Consider the following 24,280-nt stretch of genomic DNA (forward strand, 5'->3'; position numbering starts at 1 on the left):
AGGATTGGGAGAATGTCATATGGTCAGATGAAACCAAAGTAGAACTGGTTGGTAGAAACACAACTCGTCGAGTTTGGAGGAGAGAGAATGCTGAGTTGCTACCAAAGAACACCATACCTACTGTGAAGCATGGTGGTGGAAAAATCATGCTTTGGGGCTGATTCTCTGCAAAGGGAACAGGACGACTAATCCGTGTACATGAAAGAATGAATGGGGCCATGTATCATGATATTTTGAGTGCAAACCTCCCATCAGCAAGGGCATTGAAGATGAAACGTGGCTGGGTCTTTCAGCATGACAATGATCGCAAACACACCACCCGGGCAACGAAGAAGTGGCTTTGTAAGAAGCATTTCAAGGTCCTGGAGTGGCCTAGCCAATCTGCAGATCTCAACCCCATAGAAAACCTTTGGAGGGAGTTAAAAGTCTGTGTTGCCCAGCCCCAAAACATCACTGCTCTAGAGGAGATCTGCATGGAGGAATGGGCCAACATACCAGCAACAGTGTGTGGCAACCTTGTAAAGACTTACAGAAAACGTTTGACCTCTGTCATTGCCAACAAAGGATATATAGCAAAGTATTGAGATTAACTTTTGATATTGACCAAATACTTACTTATTTTCCACCATAATTTGCAAATAAATTCTTTCCAAATCAGACAATGTGATTGTCTGGATTTGTTTCCACATTTTGTCTCTCATAGTTGAGGTATACCTATGATGACAATTACAGGCCTCTCATCTTTTTAAGTGGGAAAACTTGCACAATTGGTGGCTGACTAAATACTTTTTTGCCCCACTGTATCTTATTAAATTGACAACTTTTGTGTAAAATTTTCTTTCAGCATTTTCCAGAACCTGGGTGTTTCTACTGTCCTCTGGTTTCAGGGCCTCCAAAATTTTATCAGTAGTCGGAAAATTACATACGTTGCTGTAATTTATGCACCTTACAGGCCTAAAAGTGAAACTTTGGGCCTCTCTATGCATCTTGGCAGTGGTATCCGCAGGATTAGCAGCAGAATGTGTTTTGAGGTGTAATTCCAAGTATGTCTATGCTGTGTGGTTGAAATATCTACAACTTTGTGTAAATACATTTTCATTTCCTATACGCATTTTCCAAAGGCTTATGGCAGAAAAATGTAATTTTCAAAAGATTCACATAGTTACATAGTTAGTCAGGATGAAAAAAGACACAAGTCCATCAAGTTCAACCACAAGAAATAAAACAATAATAATATTGTACAATCACATATACCCAATTCTATACCCACAGTTGATCCAGAGGAAGGCAAAAAAAAACAGCAAAGCATGATCCAATTTGCTACAGCAGGGGAAAAAAATCCTTCCTGATCCCCCCCATGAGGCAATCGGATATTCCCCGTATCAACTTTACCTATAAATGTTAGTACCCAGTTATAATATGTTCATTTAGGAAAGAATCCAGGCCTTTCTTAAAGCACTTTACTGAGCTGGCCAGAACCACCTCTGGAGGGAGTCTATTCCACATTTTCACAGCTCTTACTTACAATGCCTCTTAGAGTAATTTTGTGGTTGTTTCTACTACCCTGGCACTCCAGAGCCTCCAAACACGTACCAGGTACTCAGGAAATCAGATGCATAATTTATTCTCCTTAAAAGCTTAACCTCTTTACGACCGCCCCATAGCAAATTTACTGCTACAGGGCGGCCCCTCTGCACTTACGAGTTTTGGGCGAGGGCATATGCAGCGGGAGTTGATCAGTGGGTCCCTCCAACTCGATGTCTGTTGGGACCTGCCGTTCAATTATTACTCTGACAGAATGACAGTCTGCCTATGTGAACAAGGGAGACTGTCATTCCGTGAGTACAGAAGACATGGATCCTGTGTTCCTGTGAAGCAGGAACACCAATCCATGTCTTCAAGTAGTAAAAGCACAGATCTCACAGTGGGTAAACACTCCCTAGGCACATATTTAACCCCCTTGATTCCTGCCAGTGTCATTAGAGTGACAGCGGATATTTTTAGCACTGATCACTGTAATAAATGGTCCCAAAAAATGTGTCAAAAGCATAAGGTGTCTGATTTGTCTGCTGTAATATCACAGTCACTGAGCGCCACCATCACTAGTTTAAAAAAAATCCCATAGTTTGTGGACTCTATAACTTTTGCGCAAACCAATCAATATATGCTTATTGGGAACAAAAATATGGAGCGTAATACATATTGGCCTAAATTGATGAAGAAATAAAAATGTTTTTTATTGGATGTGTTTTATAGCAGAAAGTAACAAATATATATATTTTTTTTTAAATTGACATCGTTCTTTATTTTTAGCGCAAAAATTTTAAACCGCAGAGGTGCTCAAATACCACCAATTCTCTATTTCTGGAGAAAAAAAGGACACCAATTTTATTTGGGTACAGTGTTGCGTGACCGCGCAATTGTCAGTTAAAGCAACACAGTGTTGTATTTCAAAAAATGGATTGGTCAGGAAGGGTAGTAAACCTTCCAGAGTTTAAGTGGTTACCACTTCAGCCTCAGAAAGCTCCTACTAACCTTCCTGACCAGGGCACTTTTTACAATTTGGCACATCGCTGCTTTAACTGGTAATTTGCACGGTCATGCATTGCTGTACCCCAAAAAAATATATATTTTTATTCCCACAAATAGAGCTTTCTTTTTGTGGTATTTGATCACCTCTGAAGTTTTTTTATTTTTTGCGCTAAAAAAGGAAAAAAGACCAAAAAGTTCGATTTTTTTTTTATATATATATTACATTTTTTGTTATAAAAAAAATACAATAAACAAAACTTTAGTCATACATTTAGGCCAAAATGCATTTAGCCACATGTCCCCGGTAAAAAAAAAAAGTTATAGCGCCTACAAACTAGTGTAAATTTTCTGGAATTTACGCAGCTTTTAGTTTGACAGCCTATTTCATTTTTTGAGGTGCTATAATGGCAGGGCAGTACAATCCCCTGCCCAAATGACCGCATTTTGGAAAGTAGACACCCCAAAGAACTTGCTGAGATTTAAAAATTACAAAAAATTTATAAAAATATAAACAAAGTTGGCACTGAAATGATATATAGCTCAAACATGCCATGGGCATTTCTGAAATTACACCCCAAAATACATTCTGCTGCTTCTCCGGGGTGCGGGGATGCCACATGTGTAATGCCGCATACACACCATCACTTTATGTGATGAAAAAAAAACGACACTTTCTGTGAAGTAAAAAATGACGTTTTTGAAACTTCAATTTTCAAAGACGAAGTTGCCTACACACCATCGTTTTTCTCACAATGTTCTTGCAAAGTGAGGTTACGTTCCACCACGTTTTACCATTGAAGCTTGCTTCATAATTAGCTTCTGGGCATGCGTGGATGAAAAAACGTCTTAGAAAACGACGTTTTTTGCTACACACGGTCAATTTCTGTGAAGTAAAAAGTGCACTTTTGAAAAACGACACATAAAATTGAAGCATGCTTCAATTTTTTTTGGTCGTTTTTTACAAGACATAAAACAACGTTTTCCCCCACACACAGTCAATTAAAGTGACGTTTTTAAAAACGTCATTTTTTTTCATCACATAAAGTGATGGTGTGTACGCGGCATAAGACTTTTTGGCAGCCTAGCCGCATACAGGACCCCAAAAACCAAGCACGGCCCTCAGGCTTTCGAAGGTGTAAAATGGTGAGTTCACTCCTCGCTACCTAACACAGTTTTGAAGGCCATGATATGCCAAGATAGCACAAAATCCCCCAAATAACCCCATTTTGGAAAGTGGACACCTCAAGCTATTTGCTTAGAGGCATGTTGAGTATTTTACAGTATTTTGGGGGGGGGGGGGGGAAACACTTTATTGAATTTTAATGCACTAAAACACATTATGTTGCCCAAATGTTTGGTAAAATATAAAGATGATCTTATGCTGAGTACATAGATACCAAACACAACATGTTTTAAAGTTGCGCACAACCGTGCAGTGGCGACAAACATGCATTTTTAAAAGCCTTTACAGGTTACCGCTTAGATTTACAAAGGAATTCTGCTAGAATTACTGCCCTCGATCTGATGATTGTGGTGATACCTCACATGCATGGTACATTACGACACAAGACCGACGCTTGCGTACCTATGATAGCAAAAGGTAGTGACAGGTACTGTTTTTTTATTTTATTTTTAATTGGGGTCTATTAGACTCTAGATGTCTCCTTTGTCCTCAAAGCATCTGACCACACCAAGATCGGTGTGATAAGATGCTTTCCCAATGACACCGTTTATATCCAGCAAAACAGAAGTCATGAAATGCTCGTAGCTTCTGGTTTCTTTGGCCATATAGATGATTGGAGCCATTCTAGTATTCGATCAGCTCTATGGTCATCAGGTGAAACCACCAGCTTCATTCTCGGGTTTGCGGTGGGACAGGAGAGCCCAAGAAAACCATGGATGATGGCAGGAAGGGAGGGGATGTTCCCTCCCACAACTTGTAAGAACAGTCTAGTGGCTACTTGGCCGCTAGGATTATTTTTACATGAAAGCTGACCGCCGGGTGAAAGGAACGATACCAAGATGATACCTAAACTTGCAGGCATCATTCCAGTATAACCACTCATAACTACTCGGTCAATACCAGTATGTCGCTGGTCCTTGTTGTAATGTTGTTGTTTTTTTCATGCAGCCTGTGGGCTGAACAAAAAAAGAGATTGATCGTGGGTATGCTCACCATTAGAATACTGCCCTGCATCCACCCACTTCTAATGATGGGCATACATGCACTTTTTTTTTTTTTAACTGCGGTTGTTGGTCGCTGGTTTACGTATCGTGAGAGCAAATGCTGCTGTTGACCAGATAAATCAGCTGAATGGCATACCTGAAAAGAAAATAATGGTTAACAATAAAACACGGTAAACAATAAAGTATAAAAGAATTACATACCTGAAAAGCAAACTTGATAAAACATAGTAACGTTAAAACATTGCAGTTAAGCATAAAATACAGCAAAAAAAAAGAGCAGAACAATAGAGAATATAGAGCGAGAGAATATAGAGAGAGATAAACAATAAAACAACAATTATTTTTGGCTTTTTATTTTTATAAAACATTTTTGGTTTCTTTCTTTTTTTTTATTACTTTGTTTTTTTACATTTTTATTTGTAACTGTAACGGTTCCAGGTTCGGGTCTCGCAAAATGCGATGGTATCTTTGGAGACCCTTTGAAAGTGTGCCCTAGTCTTTGCTATGCTGTACCCTACGCCAATATTCCACTAGTGTGTGGTAGTGTTCAAAACATTCACAAGATCTAGCAGAGAACAAGGGCATATGATGAATTGGGTGAGTGGACCAATATGACCGCAACTATCTTTTTTTTTAGGTATGCCCATTAGGAGGAATAGGCCCAGAAAGGTCTTAAATTCGGAAACCGTAATAGGTTTCCAATCTCTGGCAAGGGTGAAATGGGGATTAGCGGCGATGAATTGATTAGCATACACATTTCTTTGGTCCACAATAGCTCTATAGAGATGCTTTGTGAAAAACAGTGAATAAAAATCCGGTGATGTAAAATCAACTGTTTCCACCTGAATTCCGGGTTGGCAAGTGAATAGGGGAAGTACGGGTGCTGCAGAAGTGGTGGGCTCCCAATTAGGATTGGCAAATGCAGCAGGAAGGGCACTATGGGCTGTCTGTCTTCTTGGTGGCTGCGGGGTACTACTTGTGATAGCCACCACACCAGCTTAAACTGCACTTAAAAATCTTGCGTTTATTATTAAAACTACAAAAAACACAATAAAAATGGCTAAAAACACCATAAGAGTTCAAGGACTTACTGGTCACGGCCGTAACCGGAAGTAATGTCACAAAGCTCCTTCTCCCAATGTTGCGTCACTGCCACATGACTTTATCAAGGGTAGTCAGGGTAGTATTGGGGATGCTAGTATAGATCTGATCAGATCAAATGTATTGATCTGTTCAAATACTATACTACTAAGGGAGAGGTATGGTGCGTGCGTGGGTGTTGGCGCTACTGGCACTAATCTGACACTGCCTGGGGATGATGCTGATCCTAACTGATGTCACCCGCCAGGCGATCAGGGGGTTAAACCTTTATTGGGTAATATATGACAGGTGCCCTGACGCTATAAAAAAAACGAACTAACCAGCGTCACCCGTAATACTAATACGGTTATCACTGGTGACAGGGTGAAAGGGTTAACTAGGGGGCAATCAGGGGGTTAAAACCTTCATTAGGTAAATATGGGGGGTACCCTGACGCAAATAAACTAACTGGCTAACTAGCATCACCCGTGACACTAATACGGCGATCAGAAAAAAGATCTACTAGTGACAGGGGGTGAAAGGTTAACTGGGGGGTTACCCTAAAGCTACCTGGGCCTACTACTAACTGCCCTAACACGGATTGGAGTCACAAATTACACCAGTACAGTGATTAGTGAAATATCTGTAAACTACACTTGGTGACACAATGACAGGGAGTGAAGAGGTTAACTGGGGGGGGGGGGGGGGTTTGGGGGGTGAAAAGTGTGCCTACATGTGCTGTGTTGGTGTATGTTGGTGCAACTCACTGTTAGACGCCCTCCTCTCTCTGGAACCAAAAATAATTCCAGGAGGAGAGATGACATCACTTCCCCTGCCTCTGTTTACATTACACAGGCAGGGAAGGCATTTCATTCGCCAGAATCGATCAACAGGTCCAGGCCAGAAATCGTTGGCCTGGATCCGAAGACTGATCGGTTCTGTAACTAATCCAATCGCTGCAGGTATCCTCTATGACCAGTTTCCTCCTGGCTCTTTCATCCAGTTTGGAGCGACGTCCTGATCTAGGGAGGGTCTGTCTTGTACCAAATTTCTTCCACTTCTTAATAATAGACTTTACTGTGCTTCTAGGCATTGATAAAGCCTTTAAATTATTTTTGTATCCATCTCCTGACTTGTGCCTGCCCACAACTGTATCCTGGATATTTTTTGACAGTGCCCTGCCACCTATAGTTGATTGTTTCAGTTGCTCTACCAGTTACTAAAATGCTCAGGGAAAGCTCTTTTAATGCTGAGCTAATCAAAATGATCACAGTTGAAAGTCAAATGGCTTTGTGTGCCATTGAGAAGGTTATTAGCTATACTTGATTAAGTTACAATTCATTTTTAGAAGGGGGTGTGATTCTTTTTCAACTCAGTGATTTTGGCCTATATTCTCTCTAAAAATCCGCGGGCTGCGCTTAAGGCACTTACACTCCACTGTCCCAACTTACAGGAGCAAGTGTTGTATTCCCCAAACACTTGCTCCGTAAGTTGGGACGGCGGAGTGTAAATGCCCCGGCGTAGCCTGGCGGATCTCCAAGGGGGCGGCTTGTATTCAAATTAAGCGCGCCTCCGATTCTAATGAACTGCGCATGCGCCGGGCTTCAAAAAGCCCAGTGCGCATGCTCCAGTTCTCGGCGGAAAACGTCAATGACGCCGACGTGTGCGTCATTGACGTAAAGTCGTATTCAAGAATGACTTACGGAAACGACGTACCCGACGAAAAAACACGACGCGGACCCGACGCCATCCGTAACATGGCCTACGTGGGACTTGCGGAAACTTACTCCTCATATAGCAGGAGTAAGTTTCCGCTTACGCAAACGACGTTAGCGACGGTTACGCGACGCGAACTAGTTCGGGAATCGCGTAGAAGGATCATTTGCACACGCAAATGAGTCCTTCACGTAAATGCCATCTAGCGGCGGCCGGCGTCACTACATTTAAGATCCGCCAGTGTAAGTGACTTACAGATGGCGGATCTTAAGTATATCTATACGAAAATGATTCTAAGAATCAGGAGCATAGATACACTGGCCAAAAAAGGGAGATACGATGGAGTATCCTGAGATACTCCATCGTAACTTCTATGAGAATATGGCCCTTTGTTTTTAATTGGAAAAAAATAAAAAATCGGACATGTTGGTGTTATATCTTTTACTTGGATGTTATACGTTGTGTAAATACAGCTGGATAAAACAAAAAAATGTGCATGTCTGTATTTCAGGCTGCAAAGCAACAAAATGTGATTATTTTAAAGGAGGGTGATTATTTTCTATATCCACTGTACATTCATATCCATATCTAAGAAACTAGAGCTGATGCAGTCTAGCCATTGTAATTTTCTACTTCAACACCACAAATATGTAAAAAAAGCAAGGCACCAAGAATTTTTTATTTTTTTTGCTGGGCTGTGTAATCAAACTTTAAATCAAATTTATTGAATGTTCTGCTTTGCAAAATGTGCCCCTTTTTGAGTGTTTTCTCCTGTCCTGGAACTCCAAGGCCTCAAGAAATGTGATAGGTATTCAGAAAATCTGATACAAAATGTATGCCCCTCTAAAATCTTAGGCCGGGTTTATATATGTGCGGATCGGTTTCAGTGCGATTTTTTTTTTTTTTTTTCCTCAAAGGTTTAGGTGTGAATATATGAGTATGACAGTTGAAATTGCATCTGAATCAGACTGAAAATTGTACAGGACTCGTTTTTAATAATGCACTGCGGCTCCATAGACAGCCAGTTTGGTTCACATGTCATGTGAATCGGATGAAGTTCAAAACGCATCCAATTTACATATATGTGAATTGGGGCTTAAGGTGCTTCTTAGATTTTGTGCCCCTCTATAAATCTCATCAGTGAAAAAATCCCACACGTATGGTATCTCTATACTTGTTAGGAGTTAAGGAATGTATCTTGGGGTGAAACAATAAGTATGCCCATGATGTGTGAAAACGAATTTATTTACCTAATTTGCCAAAGAATTGTGGCAAAAATGTCAATTTAAAAAAACTGACCATGCCTCCTTAATACCTTAAAATTTCTAACCAGGGGTATAAATTGGGGGGGGGGGGGGTGTATTTGTACTTTTTTTTATTAAGCTGCAAAGGGTGGGCCAACTCAATATTGAACCCTACGGTCTAAGACTGGGATGCCATCAAAGTTCATTTAAAGGCAGGTGTCCCAATTCTTTTGGTAATATAGTGTATATACATATTGCAGTCGGCAAGTGGGCCACCAAAAGAGAGCTCTTTCCGTCTAAAAATAAAATAATAAAAAATAAAAGCATAAAATTAATTTGGGTACAGTGTTGCATGTCCGAGTACCTAAAGAATCACAGCGAACCACAGAAAATTGCCTGCTAGGAAAGGGGGTTTATTATGCAGGTCATCAATTGGTTAATGCACAGTTGTTGTTTTCCATGGTAAGCTGGCAGTATATGCTTTGATTCATGTTGACATCCGTTTTAAGCTGGTAGTTGCTACAGCACCTATTTACTTAGGGCAATCCCCAGGAAGTCTGTGGTTACTGCAGTATGGTTATTGCACTGCATATAGAAGATACAGTAAAACCTTGGTTTGAGAGTAACTTGGTTTAAGAGCATTTTGCAAGACAAGCAAAATGTTTTAATACATTTTGACTTGATATACAAGCGATGTCTTGATATAAGAGTAGCGTCATGTCACAACTGAGTATAAAAAAAGAAGAGAGGAGTCTCTAAGTGTAGCAATATGGTTACATTTAATGAAGGTACAACATTTAGCAACGTATTGCTACACTTAGGCCCCATACACACGATAGAATCCATCCGCAGATAAATCCCAGCAAATGGGTTTCTGCGGATAGATCCTATGGTGTGTACACGCCAGCGGATCTGTTTCCGCGGAGAAATCTCCTCTGGGATGGATTCCAGCAGATCGGATATTTGCTGACATGCACAACAAATCCATCTGCTGGAATCCATCCCAACAGATGGATCCGCTCGTCTGTACAGACTCACCGGATCCATCCGTCCAAAGGGATTCCCCGCACGCGTCGTAATGATTTGACGCATGCGTGGAATTCCTTATATGACAGCGTCGCGCCCGTCGCCGCGTCATAATCGCGGCGACGGCGCGACACGTCATCGCCAGAGGATTTCCGCGCGGATTTCAATGCGATGGTGTGTACACTCCATCGCATAGAAATCTGCGGAAATCTTTGAGAGGATTTATCCGTGGAAACGGTCCGCTGGACCGTATCCGCGGATAAATTCTCTCGTGTGTATGGGGCCTTAGAGGTGCCTCTCTTCTCTTTTTTTATACCCTGTAAAAAAATGCTTTGATAAACAAGTGCTTTGGATTACAAGCATGTTTCTGGAACACATTATGCTTGCAAACCAATATTTTACTGTATGTTTGTCAGGTGTAAAAATAAACGGTATAAGAAAAGGTGAAAGAGTACTTGCATATGGTCATAACCTTTCTGTGTTTTTATTCTGGAAATGGTGTGGGGGATTATGAGAAGCATTAGGCTGCATTCACACCTGAGCAGAGCCATTTTCAGACATTTTCAAGTATGCATATGAGCATTTTGGAGCTTATTTTAAGAATTTTGATGTGCATTTAAGCTTCAGGGATTTTTGTTTTAGTCATTGGGAAGCACTAGGGGAAGAAAACCAGCTTTTACAGACTAAAAAAATAAATAAAAAAAGCCTGAAATATGCCCCACTTGAACATTACCAAGCAGTCCCATTAAAGCCTATGGGCCAAAAAAACGCCCTTATCTGCCTCAAAAATTGTTCATATGGCTTTGGAAGCATCAGGTTTCAATCTACAGGCATATGAGCATTCGTATGTGAACTACTGCAATTAAAATGCATGGGATTTTAGGATGAGAAATTTGGAGCTATGAGCTACAAAACATGCTCTGGTGTAAATGGGGCCCCAAATACAATAGTAGAATTTCAAACAAATATTCATACAAAAATGTGTTCGAAAATTCTCAGAACTATTGAGTGTCAATTAAAAGTAGTTCAAGATTTACTTTGATTTTAACTACTTCCCGCCGCCAGTATTTATTAATGCCGTCCCATTGGACTGGGCGTCTTTCCACAGGGCTGTATATATGTGTAACCGTCTCTGTGCTGGCAGTGTGCCACTCTGCGTGCTCCCAGAACAGAGACCATGGTCTTACTGGGAGCCCAGTGTTGCATATTAACGATCGGGACCTAGAACCCCTGATTCCGGGTCCACTTGATCGCGGTGATAGCCTCTGATCACCCCATCAATTCATTCTCTGCAGCCATTACCTTTTGTACCCCCCCCCCCCAAAGGTACATGAGGTACTTTTAAAGCTGAATGGGGCATATTGGAAGAACACAAAACTTGTTGTACATGCTTTTTGTAATTGCTCCAATAATAAAAGTCTATGAAGCCAAAAATGCACAATCCTGTCGAAGCTCCTGCATGGCATGTCACTCCTAAAAGAGAGAAACATGCACAAAAAAGAATTGCCTACATGCTCTGCACTTAAAGAGGTGTATCTTGACATATCTCTCAGTCTTACAATGCAATGTCACGAGGGGCTGCCTATGACTTCACAAATCACAATTTTGAAAATGTGGGTCAAGAAGGGGAAAAATAGGACAGTCCCCTACCTCATAGAGCTCTTGTGTTGGTGATCTGTTGATCCCCACAAGTTTTCTCCAACGTCCTATCATGTACATGTTTATTTTTAATACAACTAAGTGATATAATGTTTCAGACGACAGAGATAATTTTAGATATTTAAAGTATAAAAATAAGTAATGGAGTCCACTGGCTTTCAAAGGTTTACAGAGCAGTAAAGGAAATATGCCAGTTAATTTTATTCCACATTATACATTCTAAGAGAAGTGTTAATGCAATGCAAATGTATACTCCTCTATTACAATGCAGTACATTTTTTCCTTATTCATCTGTTTTATTTTGGTGAGTGCCAAGGTTCAGGTGTCCCGTTTGTAGCCTATTTCTGAGCTGCATACAACAGTACTTTATTCAGCCCTGCAGAAAATATTGGACCTTTATAAACAAGGTGATGATATCATTAAACAAAGCATGTAAGTATGAACGACTTGGTACTTTTTACATAGCCGAAGTATCTCAACCCCCCCTCTCCTTCAAGCTGTATGATAATTATACCCAGTGGGGCATCATCTTTCCTTTGATGTGCTCACGTGGGAGGACTGAACTGTACAGAATGTCACCCATGCTGGTGCCCTCCTCACCCACAGCGAGGTCCTTTGCTTTAATTTCACTCCCCGAATCCTCACTCTGCCCTTGTTAGCAGCCTACGGGGATTTCACGTTAATTAATTTGACTCTTCCATTATGATCATTAAGGGGGTTTACTTACAATTGTATAGATTTTCATCTCTTTTCTGTATTAAACCAGTGAATTATATGTTTGTAATGTAAAGGAAAATGTTTTCTTTCGTATTATTTTAGTACAAAAATGATTCACTGTATAAAATTTACCATGAACTCCAGGAAGCAGAAGAACACACAGTTGACATACAAAAATGTGCACCAGAGTATTTTCAGTTTTGTTCAGGTAGTCTGGTTATTCAGGCATAGCATCCAGACAGCAGAATACAGATGGGCCCCGACTCTGCTTTCTCCTCCTGTTAGCAAGTTTCCTGTTGGCACCTGTTTACAGCAGAAAAGTTTGACTGGCTGCATTGTTCCCAGTATGAGTTGCCCATGTGGGGGATTGCACAAACCCGACAGACGTTTTTAGGTACTTACACTAGCTGCATTAAACATGTTTTATGATATTTAACAAATCTATAACCAGTATGTACTAATAGGTGTATTTTTTACATACTTTTCTGAATTTGAGCTTGCCATCGACATCATTCATGTAGCATATTCTTTATTTATCAATCTGGTTTATTGACATTTTGTTTTTAAAAACATCCACAAAAAGTATTCTGTGTATGTAGGCGGTGTTGACATTTGCCATTCTGCTTGTTTGTTGGAACTATGGAAATTACAACAGATGGTTCTGCAGTCTGCTTTTATGGTATATGGTGCATGTTTACACGTCATTTTATTGTGATGTTCAGCATACAAATAGATTACAAATATACAATGGAACGGATATTTTCTACTTTGATACTTACTGTATTTATTGGCGTATAACGCTCACTTTTTTACCCTGAAAATAGAGGGTAAACTGTGCCTGCGTGTTATACGCAGGGGGCTGTGGAAAGTTGATTTCCTGAAACTTCCCTCTTAAAGTTAGGGTGCGTGGTATACACCTGTGCGTGTTATACGCCGATAAATACGGGTAAGTAAATTTAGGTGAATAATCTGTGAAAGTAGAGATTACAGTGATCAGTCTCAAATGGTTGTATCCCCCTGGGTAGGTGAAAACTCAGTAGTTGCCCTCACTTTCTGGACTCTACATTTCGGTTTCAATCATTTTTTATTGTTTTTTTCAACAGAAAAATGGCATGAAAATAGAGAATCAACTACAATGTCATTGTTTACATCCAACACATTCTGGGATATTGTTAGGAGAACTCGAACAGCTATACTTTATGTAAGGATATTTTATCCATCAAAAATGTGTAAACATAAGACCACACAATATGCAGCATTGTTGGTAAATTAAAAAAGGGAAAAGGAGAAGAAAGAAAAGAGGAGAAAGAGAGGAAAAAGGAGAGAGGAAAGATTCAAGGAAAGAATCCCGTCCATCCAGAAGCTTCCCACCGATCACATAACCAATTGCCTTTAGACACCCTGTACTTGTAAATAAGTAAGCCAGGTCTTCCATACCTTATCAGAAAGTGTTTGTTTATCCCACAGGACATTCACAATTTTTTTATTAAGCATAATCCAAGTCAACTTGCACTTCAGCAGTGCCGTCAAGTCGACTACAGGGCCGTTGCAATTCCTATCTTGCCCGCTAAAAATATAAAGTACATTTAGAATCTGTGTATGTCCCGGGATGTCATCTACTGGCTCAATAGTGCAATCCGAGCATCGCTAACAATATTCATCAATGTAACAGATATTTGAAAGAGTAGACACCCCCCACAACTGTCTAACCTTAGAGGGCTGTCCACCAGTTATAAAAGGGTGTCCACAACCCCAAAAGCTTGAGGGTGAAATACCTGGAAACATTTTTGAGAGGCGTTCTGGCACTACACACCACATAGAATAAACCTTAAAGCTCGCTTCTACCAATGCGACATTCATAATACCCTTATGAATACAAGCATTCAAGGTTTGCCAGCCTGCATCAACAGGGTCTAAATTAAGATCCTGCACTTTACATTTCACTGCTCAGATGCTTTACATCTTTACCAGATATCTACATATACCATTTTTTTATTTCTAGAAAACAGTTACCGCAATAACAATACTGAAAAGTTGGGAAAGACTTCAGAGACTACCCGATTATGGATACGGTGCAGAGAGATTGCCCATGTAACAGTTACTGCAAGATGCCACTGTTAATTTTGATCTCAAATTTCAATGTAGTTTTAGTCATAGTATTTTGACTAAAATGCAATTTTAGTTATCTGAATTGTTTAAAGCGGTTGTAAAGCAGTAGTTTTTTTTTATCTTAATGCATTCTATGCATTAAGATAAAAAGCCTTCTGTGTTCAGCAGCTCCCCGCAGCCCCCCTAATACTTGCCTGAGGTCCATCGAGATCTATCCATGTTGCAGGAGTTTCTTGGCTGTCCGGTACTCCCCTCCTCATTAGCTGAGACAACAGCGTGACACCATTGGCTCCTGCTACTGTCAATCAAAATCAGTCAGCCAATGAGGAGAGAAAGGGGGCCGGGCCCATCACCTGTGGCTTAGCTCGGGTGCCCCCATAGCAAGCTACTTGCTGTTGGGTCACTCAACAGGAGGGAGGGGCTAGGAGTACTGAAGAGGGACCCAAAAAGAAGAGGATCCGGGCAGGTAAGGCCCCTTTCACCTTGGGCAGTGGAGGTGCGGTGACGGTATAGCAGGCTATTTTTAGCGCCGCTATGCCGTCGTATTTACCCCAATATTTGGGAGATGGTGGTTTAACCCCCGCTAGCGGCCGAAAAAGGGTTAATACCGCCCGCAATTTGCCTCTGCAGAGGCGCATTGCGGGCGGTTTCCCATTGATTTCAATGGGAAGGCACAGTATAGGAGCGGTAAACACCCCGCTCCTATGCCGCTCCAAAGATGCGGCTAGCAGGACTTTTGGAGCGGTCCTGCTAGTGCACCGCTTCACTGTGAAAGCCTTCGGGCTTTCACATTGAAGCCTGCAGGGCATGATTTTTCCACGCGGTATTTTTAGCGCTGTACTGCATGAAAAACGCTTCAATGTGAAAGGGGCCTAAGTATTGGTTGTTTTGTTATTTTTAACTAAAAAAAAAAAACAAGACTTTACAATAACTTTAGTCATATTTTCATTTTAATTGACTGAAATCTCCATTACATTTTAGTTGACTAGAGACATGCTTTGTCTCTTCTGCATTAAAGTAGTTACCCTGCTTGTTCTCCCCTGTGTAGTGAGCACAAAAATTCGTCAGTGCCGAAGCTGACAGAACTCTGGCGCATGCGCAGGAATGATATCATCTCAGCCCAGCCAATGACAGTGGAGCCTCGGAAGCTGGTTGCCTGAAGATGTCAACAACCGGCGGAGAGTTCCAGGACGGCGTATTGTTGGATTGACCATATACTTAAAAAATGTTGTTAACAATTTAGGAATATTACATTTTCGTATTGTTATTGGGGGCAAACTGACATTTGTTATTGATGAGAAGCAGAATGGAGAGATTTTTTCAAACACATTTCTTACAGTGAATGTGGTCGAAAAGTCTATTTTTTCCAAGATTTTAAAGTACTTTTAAAAGACAGTCGCCAATTAATCGAATGTAGAGAACTTTCATATAAATGTGTTTGTGGAAATGTTCATTCAACAATCTAGCTAGTGTATGGCGAGATTTATGCATGCATGCATCCCTTTTCCTAAAACCCATTATTATTATAAATGGTTGAAAAGTTTAGATATGCTTTAAATATCCATGACACAACGGATTTTAATGTGAATTTTGTATATTGTAGTTTTGTCTTGATAGGAAATATACTGTATGTGTGAATACAGTACATATATACTTTATTTGCGTAAATGTTCTGTACATATATTTTTAGTCCTATTCTTTACAAACTCTGCATTTGGAGGCAAAAATTTACCAAAGTTTGTGCAGAAATTCTAAATACTCTTTGAAGCTACATTCACACTTGTTTGTGTTAATGCACGTGTGTATCCCCTGAAAATCAACTTGTAATTCATCAACTAAACGTTATAAGTAAATGTTCATGTGCTTTGACATGCTTTGATAAATGTTTTTACCCACTTTGATGTAGAGTGCAAAGTGCACAACAATGCTGGGAATGCAGGCTAAAGGAGTATTATTTTTCCTATTGCTGTAAACTGTTCATGTTTGGTCTATATGTACTGCAGCAGAACAGAGTTCCCCATTAGGGATATTTCAGTAACGCTGAATGCATTGTGGTTAACCCGTTTGCTGTTGGAAGGGCTTGGCTTGGTTTCTTTTCTGGAGACTGAAGGATAAAGAGGTCAAAGTTCCCCCATAAATGATTACATTGAAGGACCACATATAATAAGAGGTTTATGTGGAAGGTCCAGAGAGAGGGAAGTAAGAGATTGTTTTCTCACCTTGGGGTGCCCCCTCCTCCCTTTCCATTAACAGTTCAGCAGGTGTAATATACATTTTTGCAAAGGGCTTTGAGATTTGGGCTGACCCTGTGGGGATGAGGCCCAAACCACTGGATACTTTTCACCTCTCGCCAGGTCAATTTCATAGGTGCTAATTCACTTTGTCCCCCCCTCCCCCTCGTGTCGTTTTTTTTCTGCTTTGCGACTCCCATCCTCTACTTTTCTTTTTGCGCTTACAAACATATTTCTTCTTGTAAATCTACTACATTTTTTTTTCTTTTAATAGCATTCTCCTTGCGTTTAAAACCCATCTTCAACAATGCAAATGATAAACTTTTATATATTTTGAGTGTATACTTTTTTTCTTAATGCTCCACCCTATGTATCTGTTTATTTTCTGTAAACTTTCTTTAATCGCCCCTATATCCTATATGTGAACTAGGTCACAACCTTGAAAAGCAAGTTGAAGAAGCAGTCTACATCTACAGGAGATGGAGTATCTCGAGCTTTTCTTAGAGCCCAGGCCGCCCTTTTTGGTTCCTACAGGGATGCTCTCCGATACAAACCTGTAAGATATCTCTTTTTACTTATTATCCTCTGTTCCCTGTCTTAAACCCCTTTGTATTTATTGCAGCATGGTTTATTGGCTATGAAGAATTAAAAGACCACTGCACAAAACCTAATAAATTCAGAAACGTACTTTATGGGAATAAGCTACTAATAGTACTGTGTATGAAAAAGTACAAACCTCTGTTCAGATATTGAGATATGACATTTAAAGTATATGTAAACCCAATTGGTAAAAATCGAATTAGGCTTTAACATGTTAAGGGAATTAAAAAAAAAAAAATTAAAATTATTTTAATCGGCAGCTTTCATTTAAAAAAAATCTGGTATTCCTGCCTTGAAGGTTATGGTTTAGGCAAGGGGTGTCCAACCTGCGGCCCAACACAAAATGGTAAACTTACTTAACAATTATGATCATTTTTTTTTTTTTTTTTTGTAAAAATGCGTTTACACTTTCCAAACTCATGCGCTCAAAGAAAACGTGTCTCTTTACTGGACTTTTTATACGTTGTTTTTTTTTTATCCCACTCCTCACAATCACGTCTTATTCACGTCTTAAGTTTTCGGCAGCAGCTATATTTGTGAGCAACTATTTTCAAAGGTAAAACACAAAAAGGACAAAGGTGAAACCAAATTATCTGATGATCACTCTCAGACTTCATTGAGAATTGCCGTTACACCATCGAACCAGTTATTGATGCATTAATTTATCATAAACCACATTATTTCTATCAGTGATCATTAAGGCCCCTTTCACATTGAAGCGGGAGCCGCGGTGGCGGTATAGCGGCGCTAAAAATAGCGGCGCTATACCGTCGGGATTGCAGCGGAAATCGGCCGCTAGCGGTGCGGTATTAACCCCCGCAAGCGTCTCTGCCACGGTTTCCCATTGTTTTAATTGGAAAGGATCGGTGAAGGAGCGGTATACACGCCGCTCCTCTCACCGCTCCAAAGATGCTGCTGACGGGAGATTTTTTTATCTCCCGCCAGCGTATCGCCTCCGTGTGAAAGCCCTCGGGCTTTCACATTGAGTATGCAGTGAAGGAGTTTTTCAGGCAGTATAGCAGCGCTATTTTTAGCGCTGTACCACTTGAAAAACTCCTCGGTGTGAAAGGGGTCTTACTTGTGATCTGCCCAAATTTTTCTGCTCATCAGCTATCCTTATTGTTGGTGTATTTTTATGTGTTTGTCTTCCTCTTTTTCCAATGTGGCCCAAAAAAGTCAAACGGTTGGACACCATTGGTTTAGGCGGTTCCTGTTATAGAAAAACCCTCTGTACCTGTCTCCCAATTGTGCTGCTGATTTTACACCCTTTTACATGGGGTTTAGATATAGACTCCTTTCAACAAGCTTTACACAGGCATGGTCTATTTTCTTATGAGAAAACCTGCCCTGAGAAGTTCATACATGTAGAGATGAAATTGCTGCAGAGATGCTGCATTAGATTCAGAATCTTGAATATGCCCAAGCATGACTGCTTTTTTTATTTTAGGAGCCCATTAAATTTGGTGTGTTGCTTTGATGCACATTTATCGTATGTACTGCTGTGTATTGCGCTGCAGTACCATTCAGCACCCTAACACGCTACACAAATATACCTGCCTTGCAGTGCATCACAACACACTGCTGTGAATTTTGGTGCAATGCACAGAAAAAATCCAGTATTGGCTTTGGTACAGTGCATTGGTAGCCCATGCAATTGAAAAAATTGGTGAACTGGGCCAAAATATTTTTTTTGTGATGACCTTGCCATAGCATTTACATATTTGTTTTTGAATGTTACTAAAAAATGATTTTACCTAAATCAGTTAATGAAAACGATGTGTTTAACTGTTTGTTCCTGACCTGTCTACTCTGATCTATTTAGGGGGAACCAATTACCTTTTCAGAGGAGAGCTTTGTAGCACACCGCTCCAGCACCATGAAGCAGTTTTTAGAAACAGCTGTCAACCTACAGCTCTTCAAACAGGTAGATTCTTAATCAGCCATCACGATTTTCCTTTATTCAAACACATACTTAACAGCGTGACACAAAGTACAGGTTACAGATTATCTCCTCTGGAAATGTTTTTACTGTAGAATACTTGCTTTAAATATTGCATAAACATTCCTCACTATATGATACCACTGATAATTTCCACCACTATGTAATTTATGGGACACTGGGAATCTGCCTGTCAACATACGAGGATCTCGCCACTTGCTTCAAAGAAAACTTCTGTCTGTGCACTGTCCATGAACCTTGTACAGAATGTGTGTACACTAATAAGTTTAGCTATATTAATCTATGGGGATGTACAAGGGAGGAAACATTTTCTAATTAATGGTGAGGGACTGTACTACTTGATTTATCATCTAAAAATGTGTATATCAGAGTCCTATTTGTAGTCGCTGGATTATCATACAGTATTCTGCTGTCTTTTTACAAATTAGTTTATTGATGGACGGATGGAGAAACTGAACTCAGGCCATGGCTTCTCTGACATATTTGAGGAAGAAATCACATCAGGTAAATTGTATTTATTATTATACTGTTTAGTTGCAAAACTTGCACTGGAAGTTTAACTTATCATTGTTGTTAATTTTTTGCAGGAAATGCTCGGTCATACCAACAGTGGATGCACACCATGAAGGTACAGCATGGAAGTCATTTTAAAATATACACTTAACCCTTCACCTTACTTTGATCTTAACATAACACTTAAAATGATCCCTAAATGCATAAAGAATGACTAAAACTAGAAATCAATTTGAATGAAAATCAAAATTGATTTGTGGTTTTAGACTATTTTTAATAGTTATCCGTCAGGGGCTTCCTCTTATCTAGCAAATTAGATGGGTGAACCAATTTTACTGTTTTTCACATTACAGTCATGAAGATTTGGGAAAGGTCACTAAACTTTAAGGCCTCATGCACACAGGTGCTTTTCCTCATATAGTGTAAAAAAACTATATGGGAAAAGCATCCATGTGCATGAAAAAATCAATATTCGCAATATTGGCACACACAAGCACAAAAAACAAAATTTGTGCTTTATGAGGAAGATAAAGCTTTGTTGATTAAATAAGTAATAAATATGTGTAAATGTAAAATGATTGCAAAGAATTCTACAATCATAATCATAACCACAGCCTTTAAAGTGGTTTTTAAGCCACTATCGCATTCTTCTATCATGCCCTCTGTCATCCTGGTGCCTGTGCCTTTTAAAGAAAAAAAACAGCGTCTCTCCCAGTGTTAATGGCTCTCTGCTCTCCCCGTCTGATATCTCCAGTGGGCGGGGCTGAGATCCCCCTGCTGACATCAGGAGGGGAGGAGAGTAGCAGAAAGCCTAGAGTTATGTGATCGCTGGAAGTCGCTGTTAAAACAGGTAGAAATATAATATATATATATATATATATATGTTTTTAACAAAGCATCAGCATTAGAACACAGCTTTTTATGTGACAGAGGGGATGATATACAGATCAGTGAGTTTTGAAGCAGAGGGGAGAGGAGCAGATCCGTGATAGTGAGAGCTGACAGGCTGGGAGGGGAGGGCGGAGGAGACACAGGAGAGCTGCAAATGGCAGCGTATGACCGAGGCACGTACATTGATAACGGTTCCCTGATAGATCATGGTCAAAGTACAGGGGGAAGGTAGAAACTGTCAGGATCAGCCAGGTATTTCAGGTGATACAAGGGGCCAAATGACACAGCACAAGCACTGTGCTGTATAACATGCTTTAAAGGAACAGGATCTTTATTTTTGGATTAACGAATGCTTTAAGGCGCAAGACTCCTTTGACAAAAGCATTAAACTTTATATCGCCTATGCAGTATACATATGAAAAATGTGTAAATCCGGGAAAAAAAACTTTGGGGCAGATCCACATAGAAATAGATGGGCGCAGCGTATGTGAGATACGCTACGCCGCTGTAACTTACTTTTGGCCGGTTCGAATCCCCAAAGATTTCGCGCCGTAAGTTACGGTGACGTAACGTATCTCTGGCGGCGGAATTCAAATTGGCGATTAAGGGGGGGCGTGTTTCATTTAAATGAAGCGCGCCCCCCATGCCGAATGAACTGCGCATGCTCCGTTTCTAAATTTCCCACCCTGCATTGTGCTAAATGACGTTGCAACAACGTCATTTTTTTTTTACTTAGACGTGAATAGAGACGCCGGAAAAAAATGCGCCGGCCGCTCGTACGTTCGTGGATCGTCGGAAATAGCTAATTTGCATACCCGACGCGGAAAACGACGTGAACGCCACCCAGCGGACGCCGAAGTATTGCATCTTAGATCCGAAGGCGTACAAGGACGTACACCTGTCGGATCTAACCCAGATGCCGTCGTATATTGGTTTGAGGATTGAAACTAAAGATACGACGCGGGTAATTTAAAAGTACGCCGGCGTATCAGTAGATATGCCGGCGTACTCCCTCTGTGGATCTGCCCCATTATAGAGAACCATACTATGTGCAGTGACATTAGAAAACTGTAATGCATGAAAAAACTTCATATGTACATGGTTACTATTGGTATCCTTTTTTACAGAAAGGAGGAGCACTGATTAATACAGCAGTGACTAAAGCTAGCCCAGTTATGAAGAATGCCTATATGTATGTAAGTATCTTTCAGCAACCATGAATTAACTGTACTGTTCTGCAATCAGCTATGTAATTTTTTTTGCCTGAATTGCTAAAGCATTAATTTTAGTAGGCAGTTTTGATTGCATTGTGGCGTCCAAGGAATACTTACATTCTTGCAAGACCTATATAGTCATAGATGGTGAGAATATAAGACACAATGCATATAAGACACTGCAATATAAGACACTGAAAGTGCACTTGGAAGTGCAGTCCCTGTAGATCCTAGGGGGACATGCAAGGGGAATAAAAAACAGCATTTTAGCTTGCACATGATTGGATAATAAAATCAGCAGAGCTTCTCCTCATTTCAGATCTATCCCTCAGATTTACAGCGACTGCAATTCCAAGTAGACTTTCAGTGCAGTTTCAAGTGCTCTTTACACTTGTAGTTTGCACTTGTAGTTCTAAGTGGATTTGCCTTTCGTAAATAACCCCCATCGACCCCTAAGTCCAGCCTTACATAATTAAATTCTGGGAAGGCTGTCTTTTTGTTTGCATTTGTATGGCAGCATGCTAGCTAACTTTGTCCAAGAAAAAAGTTGTCTATGCAGAAGTACTTTGTCAATAGGCAGTGGGGGAGATTTACTGAAACTGGAGAGTGCAAAAATCTGGTGCAGCTCTGTGTAGAAACCCATCAGCTTCCAGGTTTCATTGTCAAAGTTTTGTGGTAGAGATGGTGTTCTTTTCTTTATAGGCCTTGTTGACTCCAGACATAGCGTTTTATTTAGTAAAGACAAATAGACTGTTCATTTGCAAGGGAATTTTCCCCATTGCTTAGTAAATGAGGTGAAACTTTAATGCCGTGCAATATATTGTTGTTTTTTCCCCTATTGCATGTGATTAGGAATTATTTTTAAATTGAAATTTTACCATATTCACGAAGCTCTGGAGACAATTTCCCTCGCATAGTGAATATTCTGTTTGTCTTTAGTAAATCAACCCCATAGTATTTACGGTTGAGGCTGTAAAGTTAAAATTTGGTCTTGTGGCCCAAAATTATTTTGTTATAGAAGCTTTAAGGCATTTCTAGGTGCTGCTTGGTGTATTGTAAGCAGTCTGATTTGTGCCTTTTGGTGCAGCAAAAATGACTAACGTTTTGCAAATTCTCCTCAGGTTATGTAAATTTTTGAGCCTGACTGTATCTCAGAAAACCGAATCCACCTACTGCAGCCTCTCAGCTTATTATAACCACTTCCTAGCTAGCCGATTGTCAGATGACGACTGGGCAGGTCCTTTATAGTTCTAGGTGGATGTCACATGGCATCCTGCCAGAACTCAACTCGCGCAGGGCCGGGCTGCAGGGTGATCTGTCATCTGTCACTGCCTGTGTCCACTGAACACAGCTGATGAGTGATCAGTGTACTGGCCCACTGCCAGTACCATGTGATCACTGTGACCAATCACAGCAGATCACATGACAATTGTATGCAATGAATGGCTTTGATTCATGTCATTTGTGGTGATTGGTCACAGTGCTCACAGGGTAAAGACAGGGCCAATCACAGCCCATCTGTACCATATGATTAGCTGTGGCCAATCACAACAATACATACTGAATTAATCAATTTCATTCAGTAAAAATGGTTACATATACCAGTGAAATTCCACTGGTATAAGCAATCATAATGTGTTTAAAAAAAAAATCCCGATCGCTTCCCCCATGGTAACACTCTATTGCTCTGTGACCAGAAACCCTGTGTAGAGGAGTGGCATGACATTTGCTCCTCTTTTATATTTTGGTTTCTCCAGCAATTAATAATGAATTCATTCAGTTATATATATTACACAAGAGTTATTTAACTCCCATTTGTTTGTACAAAATGGACCACAGTCACACTTTTTGCATGCGTTAGATTGTTTCATATTGATGCAGCCTTTATGCCTATGTTCCATATGAAAAGATTATGCATGAGAAGAAATTAACCCCTAAAATTCCATAAAATATGATGTGATTCTTACCTTACTCTAGATGGCATATAAAATGGTCTGGTTCATATATAAAACACATTTTCATGATATATGTAAATGCTATAAATGGATTAAAGAAGAAAGACAACTGTCTGCATAAATATGTTCAAGTGTTTCTTTAATCAACATACACTGAATATTTTAATACTGTACCTTTTCTTATTGTACACGTAGAAAGATGCCTTATCATATGTATGTGCAGTTGTTTGTGCTGAATGAAAAAAAATGAAGACCCTGTTGCTGCAAATAATTGCATATGCATGTAGACTTGTAATATAGCTATTAGGTAATTTTTAAAGACTTTAAACAATGCAGAGTGGGAATGTGGCACGAAAGACCACGTGCGCTGGTGTCAGTGCAAACTCAGCTTACCTGTTTATACTGTCAAATTTGGAAGGTCTTGCATTGGAGAAAGATTATACAAAACATTATTTTGCCACCAGGTGTTATCATTTCAAGCTAAAGAGCAGAAATTGCACTTAGATTGGGCACAGTTAAATAATATAATCAGTGTTGTAACAATCTATGTTTCCACTAAATGAATTGTTCTATTTTTACTGCTTATGCTTCATTACTAGGCCAAACAAGGTATCAAGGAGGTAAAGAGCAAACTAAAGAATAAGGT

At 40.0% G+C, this 24,280-nt stretch overlaps 1 protein-coding gene across 4 annotated transcripts in view; it reads left to right on the top strand.

Annotated features, from left to right (window-relative positions):
- DENND1B (DENN domain containing 1B) overlaps positions 1 to 24,280 on the top strand; it is a 324,137-nt gene that overhangs the window by 262,056 nt on the left and 37,801 nt on the right. For all 4 annotated transcript variants that reach the window (XM_040359884.1, XM_040359885.1, XM_040359887.1 and 1 more), the window contains 6 exons: positions 16,932 to 17,057; positions 18,924 to 19,025; positions 19,490 to 19,565; positions 19,649 to 19,689; positions 21,593 to 21,661; positions 24,234 to 24,278. In XM_040359884.1, coding sequence (XP_040215818.1) covers positions 16,932 to 17,057; positions 18,924 to 19,025; positions 19,490 to 19,565; positions 19,649 to 19,689; positions 21,593 to 21,661; positions 24,234 to 24,278 — 459 coding nt within the window. The remainder of the gene's footprint in view (positions 1 to 16,931; positions 17,058 to 18,923; positions 19,026 to 19,489; positions 19,566 to 19,648; positions 19,690 to 21,592; positions 21,662 to 24,233; positions 24,279 to 24,280) is intronic.

The sequence above is a fragment of the Rana temporaria genome, chromosome 7 (genome assembly GCF_905171775.1).
Source record: "Rana temporaria chromosome 7, aRanTem1.1, whole genome shotgun sequence".
Lineage (NCBI taxonomy): Eukaryota > Metazoa > Chordata > Amphibia > Anura > Ranidae > Rana > Rana temporaria.